Source organism: Anomaloglossus baeobatrachus, chromosome 1 (assembly GCF_048569485.1).
Source record: "Anomaloglossus baeobatrachus isolate aAnoBae1 chromosome 1, aAnoBae1.hap1, whole genome shotgun sequence".
NCBI lineage: Eukaryota > Metazoa > Chordata > Amphibia > Anura > Aromobatidae > Anomaloglossus > Anomaloglossus baeobatrachus.
Genome location: NC_134353.1, coordinates 646,198,635 through 646,218,742, shown reverse-complemented (window position 1 = coordinate 646,218,742; position 20,108 = coordinate 646,198,635). Strand labels below are relative to the sequence as shown.

Here is a 20,108-nt window from a genome sequence, read left to right as displayed (position 1 = left end):
TCCTGATTCGCTCACTGACGTCACACGGCTTGATGACAAGGCTGGTGACGTGGTGAATCCTGACTGGCCAGGCTGGGACGTCGTGGACCCTGATTGGGTCAAGTCCGTCATCTCCGCCTCGCGCCCGCCCTCGGGTGGAGCTGCACCTCCTTAAAAGCTCCCCCTGCCATCATGGCGGCGCGCGACCGTCCTTCTATGTTTGGATGTCTGGCAGCGTGCTGCCACGCCACTGCTCAGGCATTACTGTCTCTTGTGGGCTTGGCCCTTGCTGCTCCGGCAGTACCTCGTTTGCAGGCCGTGTTCCTGCCTTGCTGCTCCGGCAGTACCCCCGTCAACAGGCCGTGTTCCTGTCCCAGGTGAGCTCCTCAAGTCTCCATTGGACTCACCTGGTTATTGAAAGCACACGTGCGTGGGCACCTCTGTGCTACCCTCGTGCCATATTCTCGTGACTTCCACTGGCACACTTGCGTGGGCACCTCTGTGCTTCCCCGTGCAACAGGTACACCGAGCCGTGAGATCTGTGCCATACAACCCTCACGGGTTAGGGCAGATCGGTGTACATAGATCGTCTGTGACATTCCAGATGATCGCTAGCAGCAACCCGCTCACTCTTCACCCACCATAGCGGCGGTCCCTTACACCGCACAGTGGACTTTGACCGGCGGAAGCAGTCCATTTCCCATCTTGGCACACTTCCCCGGGTCCCCCTCGTAACAGTTCCCCCTATTTTTGTAGCCAGCTAGGGTAAAGCAGACGGCTGCAGCCTGCAGACCACAGCTGGCAGCTTCACCTTGGCTGGCTAGTGACAGTCTCGGGCCGTCAGCGAGAGGAGATGTGACAAGCGGCGGTCATGGAAGACAGCGACAGCGCTGACATCAGGAGGGCAGGACTTCATCACCGCAGGTAAGCCGAGCGGGGTAATGTGTGCGGAGTGTGAGGTGGGTGGAGTCGTGCGGGCCATGTGTGCGGAGTGCGAGGTGGGTGGAGCCGAGCGGGGTAATGTGTGCGGAGTGCGAGGTGGGTGGAGCCGAGCGAGGTAATGTGTGCAATTGCATGTCACTTCTTTTCCGCACGTCGCTGCGGCATTTCACTCCATTGACTGCAATGTAATCGTGAAATCCCACAGGGAATAACGCAGGCAGCAAATTCTGTGCGGTTCATTGCGTTTTCCTGCGTTATTCCCTGCGGTATTTCGCGGTTTCGTGACATAATGTTCATCACTGCCTGCGGTTTGCAGGGAAGTGATGTCATTATGACAGGAAGAGAGAGCGGAGGAGAGTAAACACACACAGATCACAGACACAGATATATAGTAAACACACACATATCGCACTCACACAGACACAAAGATAGAGAATACACATATCGCACTCACACACAGACACAGACATATAGATTACACACAGAAATCAAACGGACATATAAAAAAAAAAAGCGTGTGCTCCGCCGTATTTTTACCGTCCAACCAGGTAAACACACAGTGGCGGCCCGGTATTCTCAGGCTGGGGAGGGCGAGGGCCAGGGTTAATGCCCCCCCTCCCGCAGCCAAGAATATCAGCTCGCAGCTGCCCCGGGACTATCGCATCCATTATGTGGCAGTCCCGGAGTGTCCCCGGCTCTTCCAGTTGCCGTGATGCGGTGGCAATCAGGGCAATCAGGGTAATAATGAGTCCAGGCTTTAATCATGGCAGCGTCTATGAGACAGCTTTCATGATTACCCTGTAAGTAAAGTGAATAAACAGACACCGAAAAAACCTTTATTTTAAATAAAACACAAAAAAAGCTCCTCTTTCACCCCTTTATTAACCCCCCCAAACACACAGCAGCGGCGTAATCCACCGACGTCCCGCGGTGCTTGCATCCAGCAGCGACTGACACTGTACAGAATGCAGCCTCGTAACCAGACTGCAGAGAGGTAACTACAGGTCATTTCCCATAGCCGGTAATGTGAACAACACATTACCGCTCGGAAGAAATGCAGTGTGTCGATTGTTGATTGATCTGTCCTCTATCTATCTATCTATCTATCTATCCCTCTATCTGTCTATTTATCTATTTATCTATCTATCTATTTACTATCTATCTCAGAAGGAAATGACTTTTTTCTTCTTCAATGTGCTTTATTGCATTGAATGCATTAAAACACATATACCAACCCGCGGCAAAACTGCGGTAAAAACACCGCGGCAATACAGTGGTAAAACCGCAGCAAACCGCATGCGGTTTTTGGGTGCGGTTTGCCACGTTTTTTTACCGCGGGTGCGATAATCTTTCAGACAGTGCACACAGGGCCTAACACGGATATTTTGTCTGATCGTACTAAGACCGAAAATACGGTTGTGTGACCTTAGCTTAAGGAGCACAAGAAGAATGATGGCTCTCTGCTACATCACTCACTTGAGCAAGATTATCACCCGCAAGTAACTGAGCCCCCATCCCAACACTAAGTGTTACTGGTGGGGTGGGGGTTACTCATTGGTGCTTTAGGGTGAGATAGCTCAGTCGCTTCATTTCTCCTTTCAACTGTGACTAACTGAGCCTGTCTCCCGGTATCACCCTAGACCAACTTATGCAAGGCCCCCTGTGTTAAATACACTGATTGACTTCTGGCTGGTGGAGCGAGCTGGCAGAGAGAAGCATCATCAAACTGGATTGTTACCAGCAGGTCAAAGTCAATGACAGAATCAAGAGGCAGTTGAGTAAACAGAAAACCAAGCCAAGGTCACCAGAAAATTCAAGATACAAGGGATAGACAAAGCAAGAGACTAGTGTAGTAACAACTATAACTGTCAGCTAGAGGTTATCAGAACCAAACCGCAAAACACAGAGCCCAGCCAGATTAGTGTAACTCAACATCGCACCTGTATCCACCCATTCCATCTGCATGGCGAGGACTAGCATGATAGAGAGTTCGTAGGAGAAGGGTCAGAAACGACTGTAACAATATCACTATAATCTGCAAATATTCCATATTTATTCCCAACCATAACAAATATTAATACAGGATGTGTTCATTCTACTATAAATTGAATATATTCCATGTTTATTCCCCATGTAACAAGCATAGGGACTTTAACATACATCTGTTTATATGGGATATGTGTTAATTTTCATTGAACCTGCACTCAGCAACTTATTGCTATAAAAAAAGGAAAGGAATAAGTGAATTCTTTTTACCGTGTTTCCCTGAAACTAAGACCTACCCGGGAAATAAGGCCTAGCAGGATTTTTCAGGGAGGCTTAAATATGAGACCTACCCCGAAAATAAGTCCTAGTCCTGGTTCAATAATGAAGTGTCCATGCAGCTAAAAAAGTTAAAGAATACTGCAAGACACTTCATTATAGAAAGCAGACACCCCCCAGAAGAGAGTAGACAGAAGAGAGAATACCCCGCGATCATACTGACCAGAAGCCGAATGGGAGAAGTGGAAGGTGTGGCGCCCCTGACGGGTCAGGTGCCATAAGGTATTGCATCTAGTCACAGATGCGGTGCTAACCTTGGGTTCCTGGAAGACCAATGCCTTTAGAGACCAAACAAACACACATAGTTACGTCCATTTCCTTCCAGACTGGGTAACAGGCTAGAGACGGACCTGATAAATAGCCACATATGGTGGAGACTAATCCAACCCGCTAGTCAAAAACCAGGAAAGGGGGAGGGGGTAGACAGTGCAGTAGGCAGTTGACGGTAGTCAGACATGGAGTAAGGAGGATTGAAGTTAACGTGCATACAGATGACAAGTGTGGAGTGACTGACTGAGTGGAAAGGAGTACAGTCACTAGGAGAGTACGGGGATTACTCACAGGAGTGGGCCCTGGCAGGGTGCAGAACCCTAGGTCAGACAGATGCTCCAAGCTCATCTGATGACTCTGCACGGTGAGGGGATCTTCACGGTTCCTCACCAACTTGAGAGCCCTGAGCACAGCAGCAAAGGGAGAACCAAGGGAGCTGAAACAGAGGTCCAACCCAGACAAGGTTCAAGCTGCCTGCATACGAGCCAAGACTGAAAGACCAGGAGGGGACCCTAAAATGCTTCAGGCTACAGGGACCCACCATCCAGAGACGGGTGCAAGGAAGAAAAGCTCACCAAGTCACAGAACCAACACTGGGACAAAGGGAATACTGAGGTCCCATTTGGGACAGACCAGTACCAATCGGGCTGTTGCTCACCAAACCTTTGAGTAAAAGACAAGATAAACCGCAACTCTGGTGTCGCCTGAGTTCTTCTCGTACCTGTTCCACCTGTTATCCCCTGGGGCTCAGCCTTAGTTGCAGAGGGCCACAACACCTAAGCTGCCAAATACCACCAGCCCCAGTAGTTAGAGACTCTTCACTGGCGGCTTCCCTCACCTAGCCGCAAACTGCAAGTGGCATCATGAAAAACACTTTATTTTTATTTTTTTTTCCTTGTACAAACCCCTTTTTTTAAGTGACCCCCAGGGTCACGAAACCGGGCAATGGCCACCCGTGATATATCCCCTGAAAAACTGGGCCCGGGACCGAGTACCCCATAGCCCTGGGGTGGGACAGAACGCATAAAGGACCTGCGGCGGAATGCACACCCACACACATCAGATCACACACACACACACACACATGAGATTGCACACACACACAGAATTACACATCAAATTACACACACATGAGATTGCACACACACACAATCACACATCAGACTGCACACACACACTCACTACATCCAGCAATATCAATTGCTTCTGGGCGGCATAAGGACGTAGGACACACTGCAGTGGAGTGCCAGAACATGCAGGTGGAATGCATGGAGGACCCAGCGGTGGAACACATCATAGAGACAAGAGAGCAGAAAGTCCTCTGCTGGCTGGAAACAAGTGCGGTGGAACACATCATAGAGACAAGAGAGCAGAGAGTCCTCTGCTGGCTGGAAACAAGTGGTAACACCGGATGTGATGAGTGTGCGTGCACGATTGTATGTGCGATCTCATGAGTGTGTGTGTGTATGCGATCTGAGGTGTGAGTGTTGGCCAGAATCAGGGGAGGACGGCGTGCAGCATACCTGCTGGGAGTACACGCTGGAGATCGCAGGAGGACCTGGGAGCCACGCAGATGCCCAGTGTCTGGTAAGTATGATGATCTTAGGAAGGGGATCTGCATTTTGAGGGGGGGGGGGTAAACTTTCCCCCAACCATGTTTCCCAGAGAATAAGCTCTTGCCCAGCAAATAAGACCTAGCGCTTTTTTGGGGGCAAAAAAAAAATAAATTTAAAACAGTGCCTTTTTTTGGGGGAAATCGTAGCTTGTCCTATTTAATTTGTTACTGTTACAACTCTTTCCCACCAGCAGGTGGCAGCAAGAGATCTAGATATGCTTCCTATGCTGTCTGCTGAATCCATTGCTTGTGGATTTCTCATGGTCAGGGATAAACAGAAGATACCAGGAATCCTTTTCACAGAGAACACATTATACAGTATTTTCTCACAGATCCAAACCCAATTAGTACTTTCTTATTACCAAGCAAGCTTTAGGCTATGTGCCCACGTGTGTGCGCTCTGCCCCGCAGCGTTTTGTCACTGCATGTCCACTTTAGAGCGCAGCTGAAAAGCTCCGTTCTGAAACTTTGGTGACTGCAGAATTCGTGCGCTCTGGGTGCTGCCTCTCCCTATATACAGAATGGAGACAGCATGCAAAGCGCACGAAAGAAGTGACATGTTGCTTTTTAGAACGCAGCGATTTGGCAGCATGCAAATCGCTGCGTTCTAAAACGCAACGTGGGCAGGGATTATGCACAATCTTCATAGATTGTGCTGGGGACGCAGGACACATGCAGTTATGCTGCAGTGCAGAACGCAGCGTAACTGCATGCAATACGCACATGTGGGCACAGAGCCTTACCTGCTGCTAAATGCCTGTCTATCAAGTCTAGCACTGGACATTCATATATAGATTTATCAGCTGTCAGCGACATCTTCCTACCTGTTTGTCTAATGTGTCTATAGACTTTATAATCTTGGTCTATGCCTAAAAGGGCATCCTTGTGGCACTTGTGTGGCCAATATACCTCCACGAGCTGTTGTTTCAGTTCTATTAAAAGTACAGCGAATAAAATTTAATTCTTCTTACAAATCTATACTGTATGTACACCATGTGCAGAATTATTAGGCAAGTTGTATGTATTTTAGAGGATTTTTTTTATTATTGATCAACAACTATGTTCTCAATCAAACCAAAAGACTCATAAATATCAAAGCTTAATATTTTTGGAAGATATCTGTTTGTGCAGGTAACTATTACTGTGCAGAATTATTAGGCAACTTAATAAAAACCAAATATATTTCCATCTCATTTGTTTATTTTCACCAGGTAAACCAATATAACTGCACAAAATTTAGAAATAAACATTTCTGACATGCAAAAACAAAACCCAAAACAATTAGTGACCACTATAGCCACCTTTCTTTATGATGACACTCAACAGCCTCCCACCCATAGATTCTGGCAGTTGCTTGATCTTACATTTTAGGAGGGACCACAGGTTCTCTATGGGGTTCAGATCAGGTGAACAAGGGAGCCATGTCATTATTTTTTCACCTTTTGGACCGTTACTGGCCAGCCACGCTGTGGAGTAGTTGGATGCATGTGATGGAGCATTGTCCTGCATGAAAATCATGTTTTTCTTGAACGATAACGACTTCTTCCTGTACCACTGCTTGAAGAAGTTGTCTTCCAGAAACTGGCAGTAGGTCTGGGAGTTGAGCTTCACTCCATCCTCAACCCGAAAAGATCCCACAAGTTCATCTTTGATAATACCAGCCCATACCAGTACCCCACCTCCACCTTGCTGGCATCTGAGTCGGAGTGGAGCTCTCTGCCCTTTACTGATCCAGCTTCTATCCCATCAAGAGTCACTCTCATTTTAGCAGTCCATAAAACCTTTGAAAAATCAGTTTTAAGATATTTCTTGGCCCAGTCTTGACGTTTAATCTTATGTCTCTTGTTCAAAGGTGGTCGTTTTTCAGCCTTCCTTACCTTGGCCATGTTCCTGAGTATGGCACACCTTGTGCTTTTTGATACTCCAGTAATGTTGCAGCTCTGAAATATGGTCAAATTGGTGGCAAATGGCATCTTGGCAGCTTCACGCTTGATTTTCCTCAATTCATGGGCAGTTATTTTGCGCCTTTTTTGCCCAACACGCTTCTTGCGACCCTGTTGGCTATTTGCCATGAAACGCTAGATTGTTCGGTGATCACGCTTCAAAAGTTTGGCAATTTCAAAACTGCTGCATTCCTCTGCAAGACATCTCACAATTTTTGACTTTTCAGAGCCCGTCAAATCTCTCTTCTGACCCATTTTGCCAAAAGAAAGGAAGTTGCCTAATAATTAAGCACACCTTATATAGGGTGTTGATGTCATTACACCACACCCCTCCTCATTACAGAGACGCACATCACCTGATTTACTTAATTGGTATTTGGCTCTCAAACCCAGCTTGGAGTAGGACATGAACAAAAAGTATCATATGATCAAAATACTAATTTGCCTAATAATTCTGCTCACAGTGTATACAGTTAGGTCCAGAAATATTTGGACAGTGACACAATTTTCGCGAGTTGGGCTCTGCATGCCACCACATTGGATTTGAAATGAAACCTCTACAACAGAATTCAAGTGCAGATTGTAACGTTTAATTTGAAGGTTTGAACAAAAATATCTGATAGAAATTGTAGGAATTGTACACATTTCTTTACAAACACTCCACATTTTAGGAGGTCAAAAGTAATTGGACAAATAAACCAAACCCAAACAAAATATTTTTATTTTCAATATTTTGTTGCGAATCCTTTGGAGGCAATCACTGCCTTAAGTCTGGAACCCATGGACATCACCAAACGCTGGGTTTCCTCCTTCTTAATGCTTTGCCAGGCCTTTACAGCTGCAGCCTTCAGGTCTTGCTTGTTTGTGGGTCTTTCCGTCTTAAGTCTGGATTTGAGCAAGTGAAATGCATGCTCAATTGGGTTAAGATCTGGTGATTGACTTGGCCATTGCAGAATGTTCCACTTTTTTGCACTCATGAACTCCTGGGTAGCTTTGGCTGTATGCTTGGGGTCATTGTCCATCTGTACTATGAAGCGCCGTCCGATCAACTTTGCGGCATTTGGCTGAATCTGGGCTGAAAGTATATCCCGGTACACTTCAGAATTCATCCGGCTACTCTTGTCTGCTGTTATGTCATCAATAAACACAAGTGACCCAGTGCCATTGAAAGCCATGCATGCCCATGCCATCACGTTGCCTCCACCATGTTTTACAGAGGATGTGGTGTGCCTTGGATCATGTGCCGTTCCCTTTCTTCTCCAAACTTTTTTCTTCCCATCATTCTGGTACAGGTTGATCTTTGTCTCATCTGTCCATAGAATACTTTTCCAGAACTGAGCTGGCTTCATGAGGTGTTTTTCAGCAAATTTAACTCTGGCCTGTCTATTTTTGGAATTGATGAATGGTTTGCATCTAGATATGAACCCTTTGTATTTACTTTCATGGAGTCTTCTCTTTACTGTTGACTTAGAGACAGATACACCTACTTCACTGAGAGTGTTCTGGACTTCAGTCGATGTTGTGAACGGGTTCTTCTTCAGCAAAGAAAGTATGAGGCAATCATCCACCACTGTTGTCATCCGTGGACGCCCAGGCCTTTTTGAGTTCCCAAGCTCACCAGTCAATTCCTTTTTTCTCAGAATGTACCCGACTGTTGATTTTGCTACTCCAAGCATGTCTGCTATCTCTCTGATGGATTTTTTCTTTTTTTTCAGCCCCAGGATGTTCTGCTTCACCTCAATTGAGAGTTCCTTAGACCGCATGTTGTCTGGTCACAGCAACAGCTTCCAAATGCAAAACCACACACCTGTAATCAACCCCAGACCTTTTAACTACTTCATTGATTACAGGTTAACGAGGGAGACGCCTTCAGAGTTAATTGCAGCCCTTAGAGTCCCTTGTCCAATTACTTTTGGTCCCTTTAAAAAGAGGAGGCTATGCATTACAGAGCTATGATTCCTAAACCCTTTTTCCGATTTGGATGTGAAAACTCTCATATTGCAGCTGGGAGTGTGCACTTTCAGCCCATATTATATATATAATTGTATTTCTGAACATGTTTTTGTAAACCGCTAAAATAACAAAACTTGTGTCACTGTCCAAATATTTCTGGACCTAACTGTATGTACCTGTATATTTTAATGAATGTCGGTAGCAGATGGATGCCTTTAACTGCAATAGTTTGGAGCATATTTTTCTAAAGCTCCTTCTGAACATGGTGTGAACCTAGCCCTACCCTAATAGGAAAAAAGGAATCTAGAATCTCCTATTATTGGATTTTACCTCATTGCTCTTTAGTCTGTTTACTTTTGCTTCCTCTTCCCATTGAAGTTTTCCATCTGTTAGTACATGAAAGAAAAGAATATTGTCACTTCAGTAATACCAAATAAAACTCTATGCCTTCTTGCATCCTGATTATGTGAAAGTTAAAAGGATTAGTACCCAGGTTCTCAGGAAATAAAAAAAAACTAAGTAAAGGAAAGACATTTCAATGCCAAATTTGCTTCTTTTGGCAGAAAACTGCACCGAAATGGCATCAAAACAGTTTGTGGATTTTTTGCCAAAATATGCAGATTTGGTGCCGAAATTTTTTTCACCTTATTCTTGCACCCAATCTACACCTTCTGGCAAAAAAAAAAATAAAAAATCACATCATAACCGCATGTGTTATGATGCATGATGCAGTTATAATGCAATTTTTTGCCAGGAGGTGTAGTTTGTTTTTAGAAATATGATGTTAAAATTTCAGCACCAAATCCACATTTCTTGGCAAAAAAACCCTCGGTTTTATGCCAGGACAAGCAAGTCTGTGAACTCAGTGAGGTCACTGACTTTAGTGAGGTTACCTGAGGTCGGGTTACCTGTGGTCACAGGTGGAGGAAAGTGGGAACCTCCAGCTGTGACCACAAATAACCTGAGTGATGTCACCGCTCATCACTGCGGCTTAGTCTCTGCTGCTCAGTCTCTGCCTGAAGCTCACAGTGGGCAGTCATGTTCTATGCCTGCATGCTGTGTCTTCAGTAATGTACCAGAGCTGAAATCGTTATGGACCTCGTGGGGATTACATTTGACGTGGGTGTTTTGAGGGTTCATAAAGGGGTGAAAGAGGGTGTTTTTTTGTATTTTATTGCAAACAAAGGATTTTTTCAGTCTTTGTGTTTATTTCTTTTCACTTTGAGTATTAGTAATGGGGGGTCTCAAAGACCCTCTCATTACTAATCTGAGGCTTAGTGGCATCTGTGAGCTGTCATTATCTCCTTGTTATCCCTATTGCCACTGCACCTGGGCCATCTGGATAAGCCAGCTAATGCTCCAGGAATGTTGTATCTATTAGATGTGACAATCCTGGGCAGCTGTAAGCTGCTATTTTTAAGCTGGGGGGGGCAATAAGCATGGGTCTGCCCAGCCTGAGGATACCAGCTCCGAACTGTTGGCTTTATCATGGCTGGGTATCAAAATTGGGGGGGAATCACATGCTGTTTTTTTTTTTATTATTATTTATTTAAATAATTTAATTAAAAAAAACCACGCATTCGGCTCCTCTTATTTTGATGCACAGCCAAGATAAGCACTTGGCTGGGGGACTGCAGCTTGTAGCCATATGCTTTATCTGTGCTGGATATCATAATATGGGGGAACCCTACGACAATTGTTTAAATTTATTTTACACCAATAGAGACATACAAACAGCGTCTCTGATTGGTTGCAGTCAGACACACTGTCACATAGGATAGGGGCGCATTTGACTTCAGGCAATCAGAGACTGCTCATGCTGCTCTCTACCATGTCTTTTTGATCTAATACTGGAGGTATCATCAGTGCTGAGGTAAGAAGAGGCTGCTTACATTGTTTTTTACCCTGTCTGTCTGATCTAATACTAGAGATAACAGGAGTCTTGAGGTAAGAAGAGGCTGCTCACACTGCTCTCCAACCTGTGTTTCTGATCTTATACTGGAGATTTCAGGGATACTAAGGTAAGAAGTGACTGCTCACACTGATGTCATCGCTTTATTCCTAAATGGTTTATTATCCTTTATTTTCTTTTGATTATTTTCTTTTAGTAATGCTGGAGAACTCCTGGTGGTGTATGTAATAAATACAACTCTTTCCCCCCTTCCACCTATATTGTAAATGCTGTGAGATAAGAGTTACAGCGTGTCAGAAATTTCTTCATTTATTCCAGGCACGAGGGTTTAGAATTTAAAGAGGTTGGTCACTACTTTTCTATTGATGACCTATCCTTAGGACAGGTCATCAATGTCTGATCGGCCACCACCGGCACCGAGAACAGCTGATCGGTAGGGATACCAGGTATCGAACCCCGGATGATCAGACATTGAAGACCAGTGGCATAACTACCGCGGTCACCATTGCAACCGGGCCCGGTAGGTTAGGGGCCGCCCGGAAAATCAGCAGCCAGCTCCTTTCTGTGAGAGAAGTGCTGCGCTGTTCTGCCGCAGACCACTTGGCCGCTATATGACCCGGCCGCTATATGACCCGGTCTCCACCACTGACACCGGGCCCCCTTGCCTGGTGTCAGCGGCGGTGGTACCGGGCCCCAGTCATCGCACACTGCTATGATATTGCATAGAGGGGTGCCAGCTACTCTATGCATCATATTCTTCCCCCGTGCCTGATACATGGAGGCCTTGGGGGGCTGGCTGCATGATGCATGGAGGCCTTGGTGGGGGGGCTGGCTGCATGACTCATGGAGGCCTTGGGGAAGGCTGGCTGAATGACACATGGAGGCCCTGAGGGGGCTGGATGCATGATACATGGAGGCCCTGGGGGGGCTGACTGCATGATACATGGAGGTCTATGGGGCTGCATGATACATGGAGATCTATGGGGCTGCATAATAAACAAGAAAGACACCTTATACATTGACTGTAGGGGTGCATTATACATGGAGGAGTATGGGGCTGCATAATACAAAATGAAGGACACCTTATACATAGAATATAGGGGTGCATTATACATGGAGGAGTATGGGGCTGCATAATACAATATGAAGATTTATTGGGCTGCATTGTAATACGTATAGGACTATGGGGGCTACATTATTATATATGGAGGACTATGGAGGCTACCTTATACATGGACTATGGACTATGGGGATGCCTTATAAAACATGGTGGACTATGTGGTGCAGTATAATATATGGAGAACTATGGGGAATTCATTATAATAATTGGAGGGCTATGAGGGCTAGTTTATACATGGAGGACTATGAGGGTGAATTATAATATATGGAGGACTATGGGGGGAATTATAATACATGGAGAACTATGGGAAATGCATTATAATACATGGAGGACTATGGAGGTGCATTCCAATATATGAAGGATTATGTGGGACATTTTATACTATATGGAAGGCTATATAGTATTTGGAGAACTATATACGAGGGGGGACAAAGATACAAGCATGGGATGGGAATGTTTTGTGCTGAGGGAAAAAGGCTCTTTCCCTCAGCACCCAGCTTTCCCATGCTCTGCTGTACATCCTCTCTCAGCACCCAGCTTTCCCATGCTTTGATATGGGAAAGCTGGGTGCTGAGGGAAAGATGTATAGCAGAGCATGGGAAAGCTGGGTGCCAAGGACAAGATGGATATCAGAACATGGGAAAGCAGGGTGCTGATAGAGGGATTTCAGATCATGGGAACCTGGGTGCTGTGGGTAAAAGCCAAGTGTCAGCGTCATTATCCTGTACCCCAAGCGTCAGTGTCATTATCCCGTACCCTAAGTGTCGGTGTATGTGGAGGGGGGTTCCAGTTCAAATTTTGCACAAGGGCCCATCAAACTCTAGTTACGCCACTGTTGATGACCTATCCTAAGATAGGCCATCAATGTAAAAGTAGTTACCAACCTCTTTAAGAAGTGGTTAAAAGACTTGTTTAAGCTCTTTGATCTATACGTTAGCTTGGTTGAAAAGCCATATGGTAACATTACAAATTGTTACAATTGAATCTATGAAATATTGATACTTTTAGCATAACTTACAGATTTACTATATTTTTTACATAATAATATGAAAATTTTGGTTTCTTGGTTACTTAATTTGTTTTAATAAGGATAATAATAATTAATTAATAATAATAATAATCAGCACCTTTGTGCTTGTGTTTATTAAATTTACCATTTTTTTACAATCAATTTTAGTTACTATCTTAGACTTTAATTTTTATATATTTTCTTATTCTTTCTAGTTCTTTTTCATGTTTTTTTTTATTTTTATTATCCAAATGAGGTACTATATAGGTATAATTTTTGTATAAAATTCTATCATTTACTTACATTTATTTTCTAAAGAAACAAATTTGTAGCTTGCATCTTACCTGGACCTTTTTCGATGAAGACAACTTTGGAGTCAGAAAGGAAATTGGAACCACAGAGTAATAATTCTTCGCGGCCATTGACTGAGCATGCACTGAGACTATAGTTTTCCACTTGTGGGAGCTCTTGAGCAGAACGCTGAGCTGTGTTGAAAAGAGGAAATTGAAGTGTTAAAGTCTAAGCATTTCAGTATTTTCCATAGTTGTGACCAAACTTTATTTATTCCATTCTCTTTTACCAGACGTTCTTGGAAATCATTTATGTGATAGCAGGGTTTATTATATTAGATTTGACATATGCATTACATTTTATAAAATAATCCCTCAATGCCATTAATAGAGGCATCAGAAATTTTTTCGGTGCACAAAAAAATATTTTAACAAAGCAGCAATTTAATTAATATAGATTCAAAGATATTAACGTTTAAAGGGGTAATCCCATCACCAAGATCCTATCCCAATATGTAGTAGGTGTAATAATAATAATAATAATAATAATATTAGCAAATACCTCCACTTAAATGTAGTACAGTTTTACTGATTTGCTATGTTTCTTACCTCATGTGCAGCGCATTGCATCTTAGGTATCCATGGTTACGTCCACTCATATAGTGACAGTTGTTTGTGGTCGTAACCATAGATACCTAAGCTGCACATGAGGTAAGAGACATGGCTATATTAGGAAAACAATACTACATTTATAATTAAAGATATTTGCTATTATTATTATTATTATTATTATTATTATTACACCTACTACATATTGGGATAGGATCTTGGAGATGGGAATACCCTTTTAAGAGTTTTTCTTTGACATTAATATTAATTACTTATTCTTTGGATAGGTCATCAATATCAGATTGGTAGAAGTCCAAATTCAAGGACCACCACCATTCAGAGGTTCAAAGAGTCCGCAGCACATGCAGTATAGCTTTGCACATTGTGTGGTGGCTGTGAATATTATTGCATACTCCCTCCCATTGAAGTCAGACTTAAGCGGGCTTTACACGCTGCGACATCCCTAGCGATGTCACGAGCGATAGCACTTGTCCACGTCAGTGGTGTGTCACGGGCAAATCGCTGCCATAGCGAACAATATCATTATGGCAGCGTCACACACAATTACCTGTTCACCGACATCGCTGTGGCTGCCGAATAATCTCTCCTTTAAGGGGGAGGTTCGTGCGGCGTCACAGCGGCGTCACTAAGCGGCCGCCCAATAGCAGCGGAGGGGCGGAGATGAGTGTCCGGAACATCCTGATCACCTCCTTCCTTCCTCATTGGTGGCGGCCGCAGGTACGGAGATGTTCATCGTTCCTGCAGTGTCACACATAGCGATGTGTGCTGCTGCAGAAACGACAAACAACCTGCGTTCCAAACGAGGAACGATTTTTTAAAAATGAACGACGTGTACACGACGAACGATTTGACACCTTTTTGCAAAAAAGTGTCACACACAACGGCATCGCTAACGAGGCCGGATGTGCGTCACCAACACCGTGACCCCGACGATATCTCGTTAGCGGTATCATTGTGTGTAAATGAGCCTTTACACCAATCTGATATTGATGATCTGTTATAAAGATAAACCCCTTTAATGAACTCTGGACTAAAGACCAGGAGGAGAAAGCATGTTGCTCTGATGAAATGCTTTATACAATTTCATATCTTCACTTGCACTGTTGATTTATGAAAAAATGGTGCTCATGAAATATAACTCTGTAATAGGCTAGTGTTTTTTTTTCCTTGCATGAATACAGCAGTAGTTTGGAATACAAACTACAACGTAACTAAGCAGTGTAGCTGTAAATGCAGCTCTGGGGTGAGATAAACTGCTTGCTAGAGAAACTGATCTGTTTCTTCTGCTCATCACTCCTCCTCTCACTTCACTTGCCCATAATCGGACCCCCAACTATGCACGAAGTTCACCTTGTTTTCACCAATTTGGATTTTAGTTTTATTTTTATTAAGTAAATGATGACTTCAGGTGGCACAGTGTGGTGTACAGAGACTCATATCTCATTAGTGAAATTGCTTATTTTTCCATTATTTTACTACAGTACATTCTTATTTTCTGTTCTACTATTGGTCTATGCAAATTTATTGAAAGTACAGTTCCCATTTATAGAAAAAAACAATGTATTCTTCCATATAAAATATCACATATGTAGCGTATAGAACCGAAGCAATATAAAATATTATCAAGAGCATGAGCCTCTAAAATATTTTACATACAGCAAATTAAATATTTATATATTTTTTTTATTTTTTTAAAGTCAACCTGTAACCATGAAAAGATACTCTAAACTTTTGGCATAATGTTATAGAGCAGGGGGAACTGAGTAGATTGCTATATTATTTTGTGAGAAAAGCTGCAGCATAACTTATTTTTTAACCGTTTATACAGTGCCTTGCGAAAGCATTCGGCTCCTTTGAATTTTTCAACCTTTTCCCACATTTCAGGCTTCAAACATAAAAATAAAAAAAATTAAATTTTATGGTGAAGAATCAACAAGTGGGCCATAACTGTGAAGTTGAACAAAGTGTATTTCTTATTTTAAACTTTTATAAAAAAAGAAATAACTCAAAATTGGGGCGTGCAATATTATTTGGCCCCTTTAAGTTAATACTTTGTAGCGCCACCTCTTGCTGCGATTACAGCTACAAGTCGCTTGGGGTATGTCGCTATCAGTTTTGCACATCAAGACTCTGAAATTCTTGCTCATTCTTCCTTTTGCAAATAGCTCGAGCTGAGTGAGGTTGGATGGAGAGCGTTTGTGAACAGCAGTTTTCAGCTCTTTCCACAGATTCTCGATTGGATTCAGGCCTGGACTGTGACTTGGCCATTCTAACACCTGGATACGTTTATTTGTGAACCATTCCATTGTAGATTTTGTTTTATGTTTTGTATAATTGTCTTGTTGAAAGACAAATTTCCCTCCCAGTCTCAGGTCTTTTGCAGACTCCAACAGGTTTTCTTCAAGAATGGTCCTGTATTTGGCTCCATCCAACTTCCCATCAATTTTAACCATCTTCCCTGTCCCTGCTAAAGAAAAGCAGGCCTAAACCATGATGCTGCCACCACCATGTTTGACAGTGGGGATGGTGTGTGTTCAGGGTGATGAGCTGTGTTGCTTTTACGCCAAACATATCGTTTTGCATTGTGCCCAAAAAATTCGATTTTGGTTTCATCTTACCTGAGCACCTTCTTCCACATGTTTGGTGTGTCTCCCAGGTGGCTTGTGGCAAACTTTAAATGACACTTTATGGATATCTTTGAGAAATGGCTTTCTTCTTGCCACTCTTCCAAAAAGGCCAGATTTGTGCAGTGTATGACTGATTGTTGTCCTATGGACAGACTCTCCCACCTCAGCTGTAGATCTCTGCAGTTCATCCAGAGTGATCATGAGCCTCTTGGCTGCATCTCTGATCAGTCTTCTTGTTTCAGATGAAATGTTTGAGGGACGGCCGAATCTTGGTAGATTTGCAGTGGTATGATACTCATTCCATTTCAATATGATCGCTTACACAATACTTCTTGGGATGTTTAAAGTTGTGTAAATCTTTTTGTAACCAAATCCAGCTTTAAACTTCTGCACAACAGTATCACGGACCTGCTTGTTGTCTTTCTTGGTCTTCATGATGATCTCTGTGCTTTAAACAGAACACTGAGACTATCACAGAGCAGGTGCATTTATATGGTAACTTGATTACACACAGGTGTATTGTATTTATCATCATCAGTCATTTAGGACAACATTGGATCATTCAGAGATCCTCAATTAACTTCTGGAGTGAGTTTGCTGCACTGAAAATAAAGGGGCCGAATAATATTGCATGCCCCAATTTTCAGTTTATTCTCTTTTACAAAAGTTTAAAAAAATAAGTTTCGTTCAAATTCACAAGTGTGTCCCACTTGTTGTTGATTCTTCACCATAACATTAAAATTTTTACCTTCATGTTTGATGCCTGAAATGGGGGAAAAGGTTGAAAAATTCAAAGGGGCTGAAAACTTTCACAATGCACTGTACCTATGTTCTTTCTGAGATTTTGGGTCCAGTGATTGATACAACATTGAGTTACTTCTCACAGACAAGCCGTGACATGGGGAAGTCAAAGAGCCCTAGGTCAAAAGCCAGGAGGGCATGTGAAAGGCAAAGGGATAAGACAAACGGATAGTCAGAGGCAAAGTCAGGTAATTAAGGTTATAATCCGTCAAGAGCAAAAAAGGTGATCTAAGCAAGTAGTCAAAAAGGCATATCCAAGGTCAGGTAACAAAGATCAGAATATCAGAACACAGAGCAAACACACCACTGAGCAAAGCTACAACTGGCAGTGGTCTGACCACTGCCAGCAATCTTAATGACTAGGTAATCACCCTGAATGGGTAACACCTAGAGGTAACCCTGCAAGCCCAATCAGATAGGGTAGGTGAGCTATCAATCACAATATCAACAGCACAGCACACCCCTGTGACGACATGAACTCTGTCAGTGCCTAGCATGGGTTAAGTTTGTCAAAATTCAGCCAGACATGATGATAGTTTGTTTATTAATGGGGATAAGCCCCTCATTGCTTCTACAAGACTCTTAGGAGTCTAGTGTTAAAGTTCTTGTTGACTCATGTAATTGCCTTGGCCAGTGAAGGTCAGATACCCAGACAAATCAATTATGCGAACCTCTCATTGTATTACTATGTGTACTGTTAGATGCGATGTAACTTAGCTGTATCTCCCTCGTCTCTGCCAGAGACCATTACTACTAGGGATATTTTGTATACGGCTTGAAATCTAGCCAATAAAAGCCCAGTCTTATCCACCAATCGTGAAGACCCCAATGGTCTGAATGGAGAGCTCAGGGGTATAAGAAGGAGGACTGTCCATTGCCCGGGAAGACTCTTGCTACATGATACCAATCTAGGATCTGCGGATCCGATTGGCAAGCCATAACCAAACCTGGATTATAATACTACATGGACTTCAGTATCGAATGTAAGGATTTGGCTGAGATATCAAGGACTACCTAAGGAAGGAATCCAGCTTGGGACAATCCAGTCACCTGACTTCAGGCTTTGCGGTCCTCAGCCAGCTTCCTAAATATGGCGTTATTCCATTCTCGATGGGTGCCCGATGAAAACTGGGTGCTGCTGGTTTGGAGTAAGTAACCCTGGAAGCTCTGAGGCATGGACATTCTAATCCCTGGTGAGCCAGCGGAAGGGTGAGAAACTGTTGCCGGTCACATTCTGTGGTGTTGCTGGTTATGTGCCATATGCCGTTAATTGTTTGGGGATCTAATAAAGCCTTAATATTGTGATTCCCTCATCCTGTGTTGTCTGAGTAGTGTTCCGCCCACAGTTAAGGAGGACGGGCGTTCAGTTGGGATGAGCCCTGGGCCATGCTGTCTTTCTAAAGGCGGCCAGATCAGTGGATGAGAGCACCCACTGACCCCCCCGTGTCTCCACAGCCCCTACCTCAGATTGGATGACTGGGCTGCCACTCACAATACAGACAGCTCAGCATGCCCTTTGTCTTATAGGGCAGTTGAGCTGTTACTCACAGCGTCCATAGGACACTAAGTGTCGGAATCATGAAAGTATGCCCTCTTGTATAGGGGACACTGGAACCCCAGTTTTCACAGGAAACCAAGAATGGAAGGCCCTGAACAAATGATCGTCCTTCATGGATTAGGCTGGAATGCAGGATCTCTCCTCCAGTCTGTATTCCTTCTAATGGATAATGTAATGGGGGTGAAATTTGGACCCTCAAAGAATCCACTATTCTCTGTACCTCATACTCTAAGCTGCCATCAACTGAAACCATAGGAGGTGGCGATGAGGGAGAATGAATTGAAGAGACAAACTCCTTTAACAGTAATCTGTGGAAGACTTTAGGGATGCGAAGAGATGGGGGAAGCTTCACCAGATTGAACACTTCCAGAATCTCACAGGGACCAATAAACTTCGGACTCAACTTTGCAAATGGTACTTTATGTTGAATATTTTTGGATGATAACCAAACTTTATCACCTACTTGAAAGGAAGGCCCTACTGAATGTTTTCTATCAGCCTTCTGTTTTTGGCAAATCTGAGTGGCCCCAATATCACAAGTCAGACTAAAAGTGCACATACTCTTTAGATAGTCTAATGGGTATGGTTACCCCTGATAGATGATTGTTGGGATAAATGAGGATCTGAAATATCGGATTCCAGACTGTAGATCCTTTTGTTCCCTTAGAGAAAATGTGCCAAATGTCTTAAAAGCGGCTTTTGCATTGTAAAGACTGTACCCTACCACTCACACTGGGATAACCAAAACAGGAGGGTTTTTAATTCTGCAATCCACACATCCCTATTTAGACTAGGAGAAGTCCTAAATCTGACCCTGATTTTTCCCTACCTGACTGCGGAGGTTGGCACACTAAGATTACGTAATGGCGCCCCACTCAAAGTTGGCTGACTTGAATGTCATTAACTGTACCCTCAACCATAAACAAAGTGTAAAACAAAACAACAATTACCATAAAGGAAGTGCACACAAGCAGTGGGTGAAACACAGGACTAAGAACGTGCTCACACAGTCATACAGGGAAGATGGAGGAAAATGGAGGAAAACCTAAGGACCGATGAAATACGTGGAAACCCCATGCAATCCTAAATGTAACAGAATGTGAAGAATACTTGCAAAGGAAACTCACAAACAAACCG

The 20,108-nt window shown here is 43.5% G+C and overlaps 1 protein-coding gene across 1 annotated transcript in view; it reads right to left on the bottom strand.

Moving 5' to 3' along the window:
* NFATC4 (nuclear factor of activated T cells 4) overlaps nucleotides 1-20,108 on the bottom strand; it is a 164,074-nt gene that overhangs the window by 20,789 nt on the left and 123,177 nt on the right. The window contains exons 6-7 of the mRNA XM_075341305.1: nucleotides 13,410-13,550; nucleotides 9,355-9,410 (exon numbers count right to left, since the gene is read on the bottom strand). Coding sequence (XP_075197420.1) covers nucleotides 9,355-9,410; nucleotides 13,410-13,550 — 197 coding nt within the window. The remainder of the gene's footprint in view (nucleotides 1-9,354; nucleotides 9,411-13,409; nucleotides 13,551-20,108) is intronic.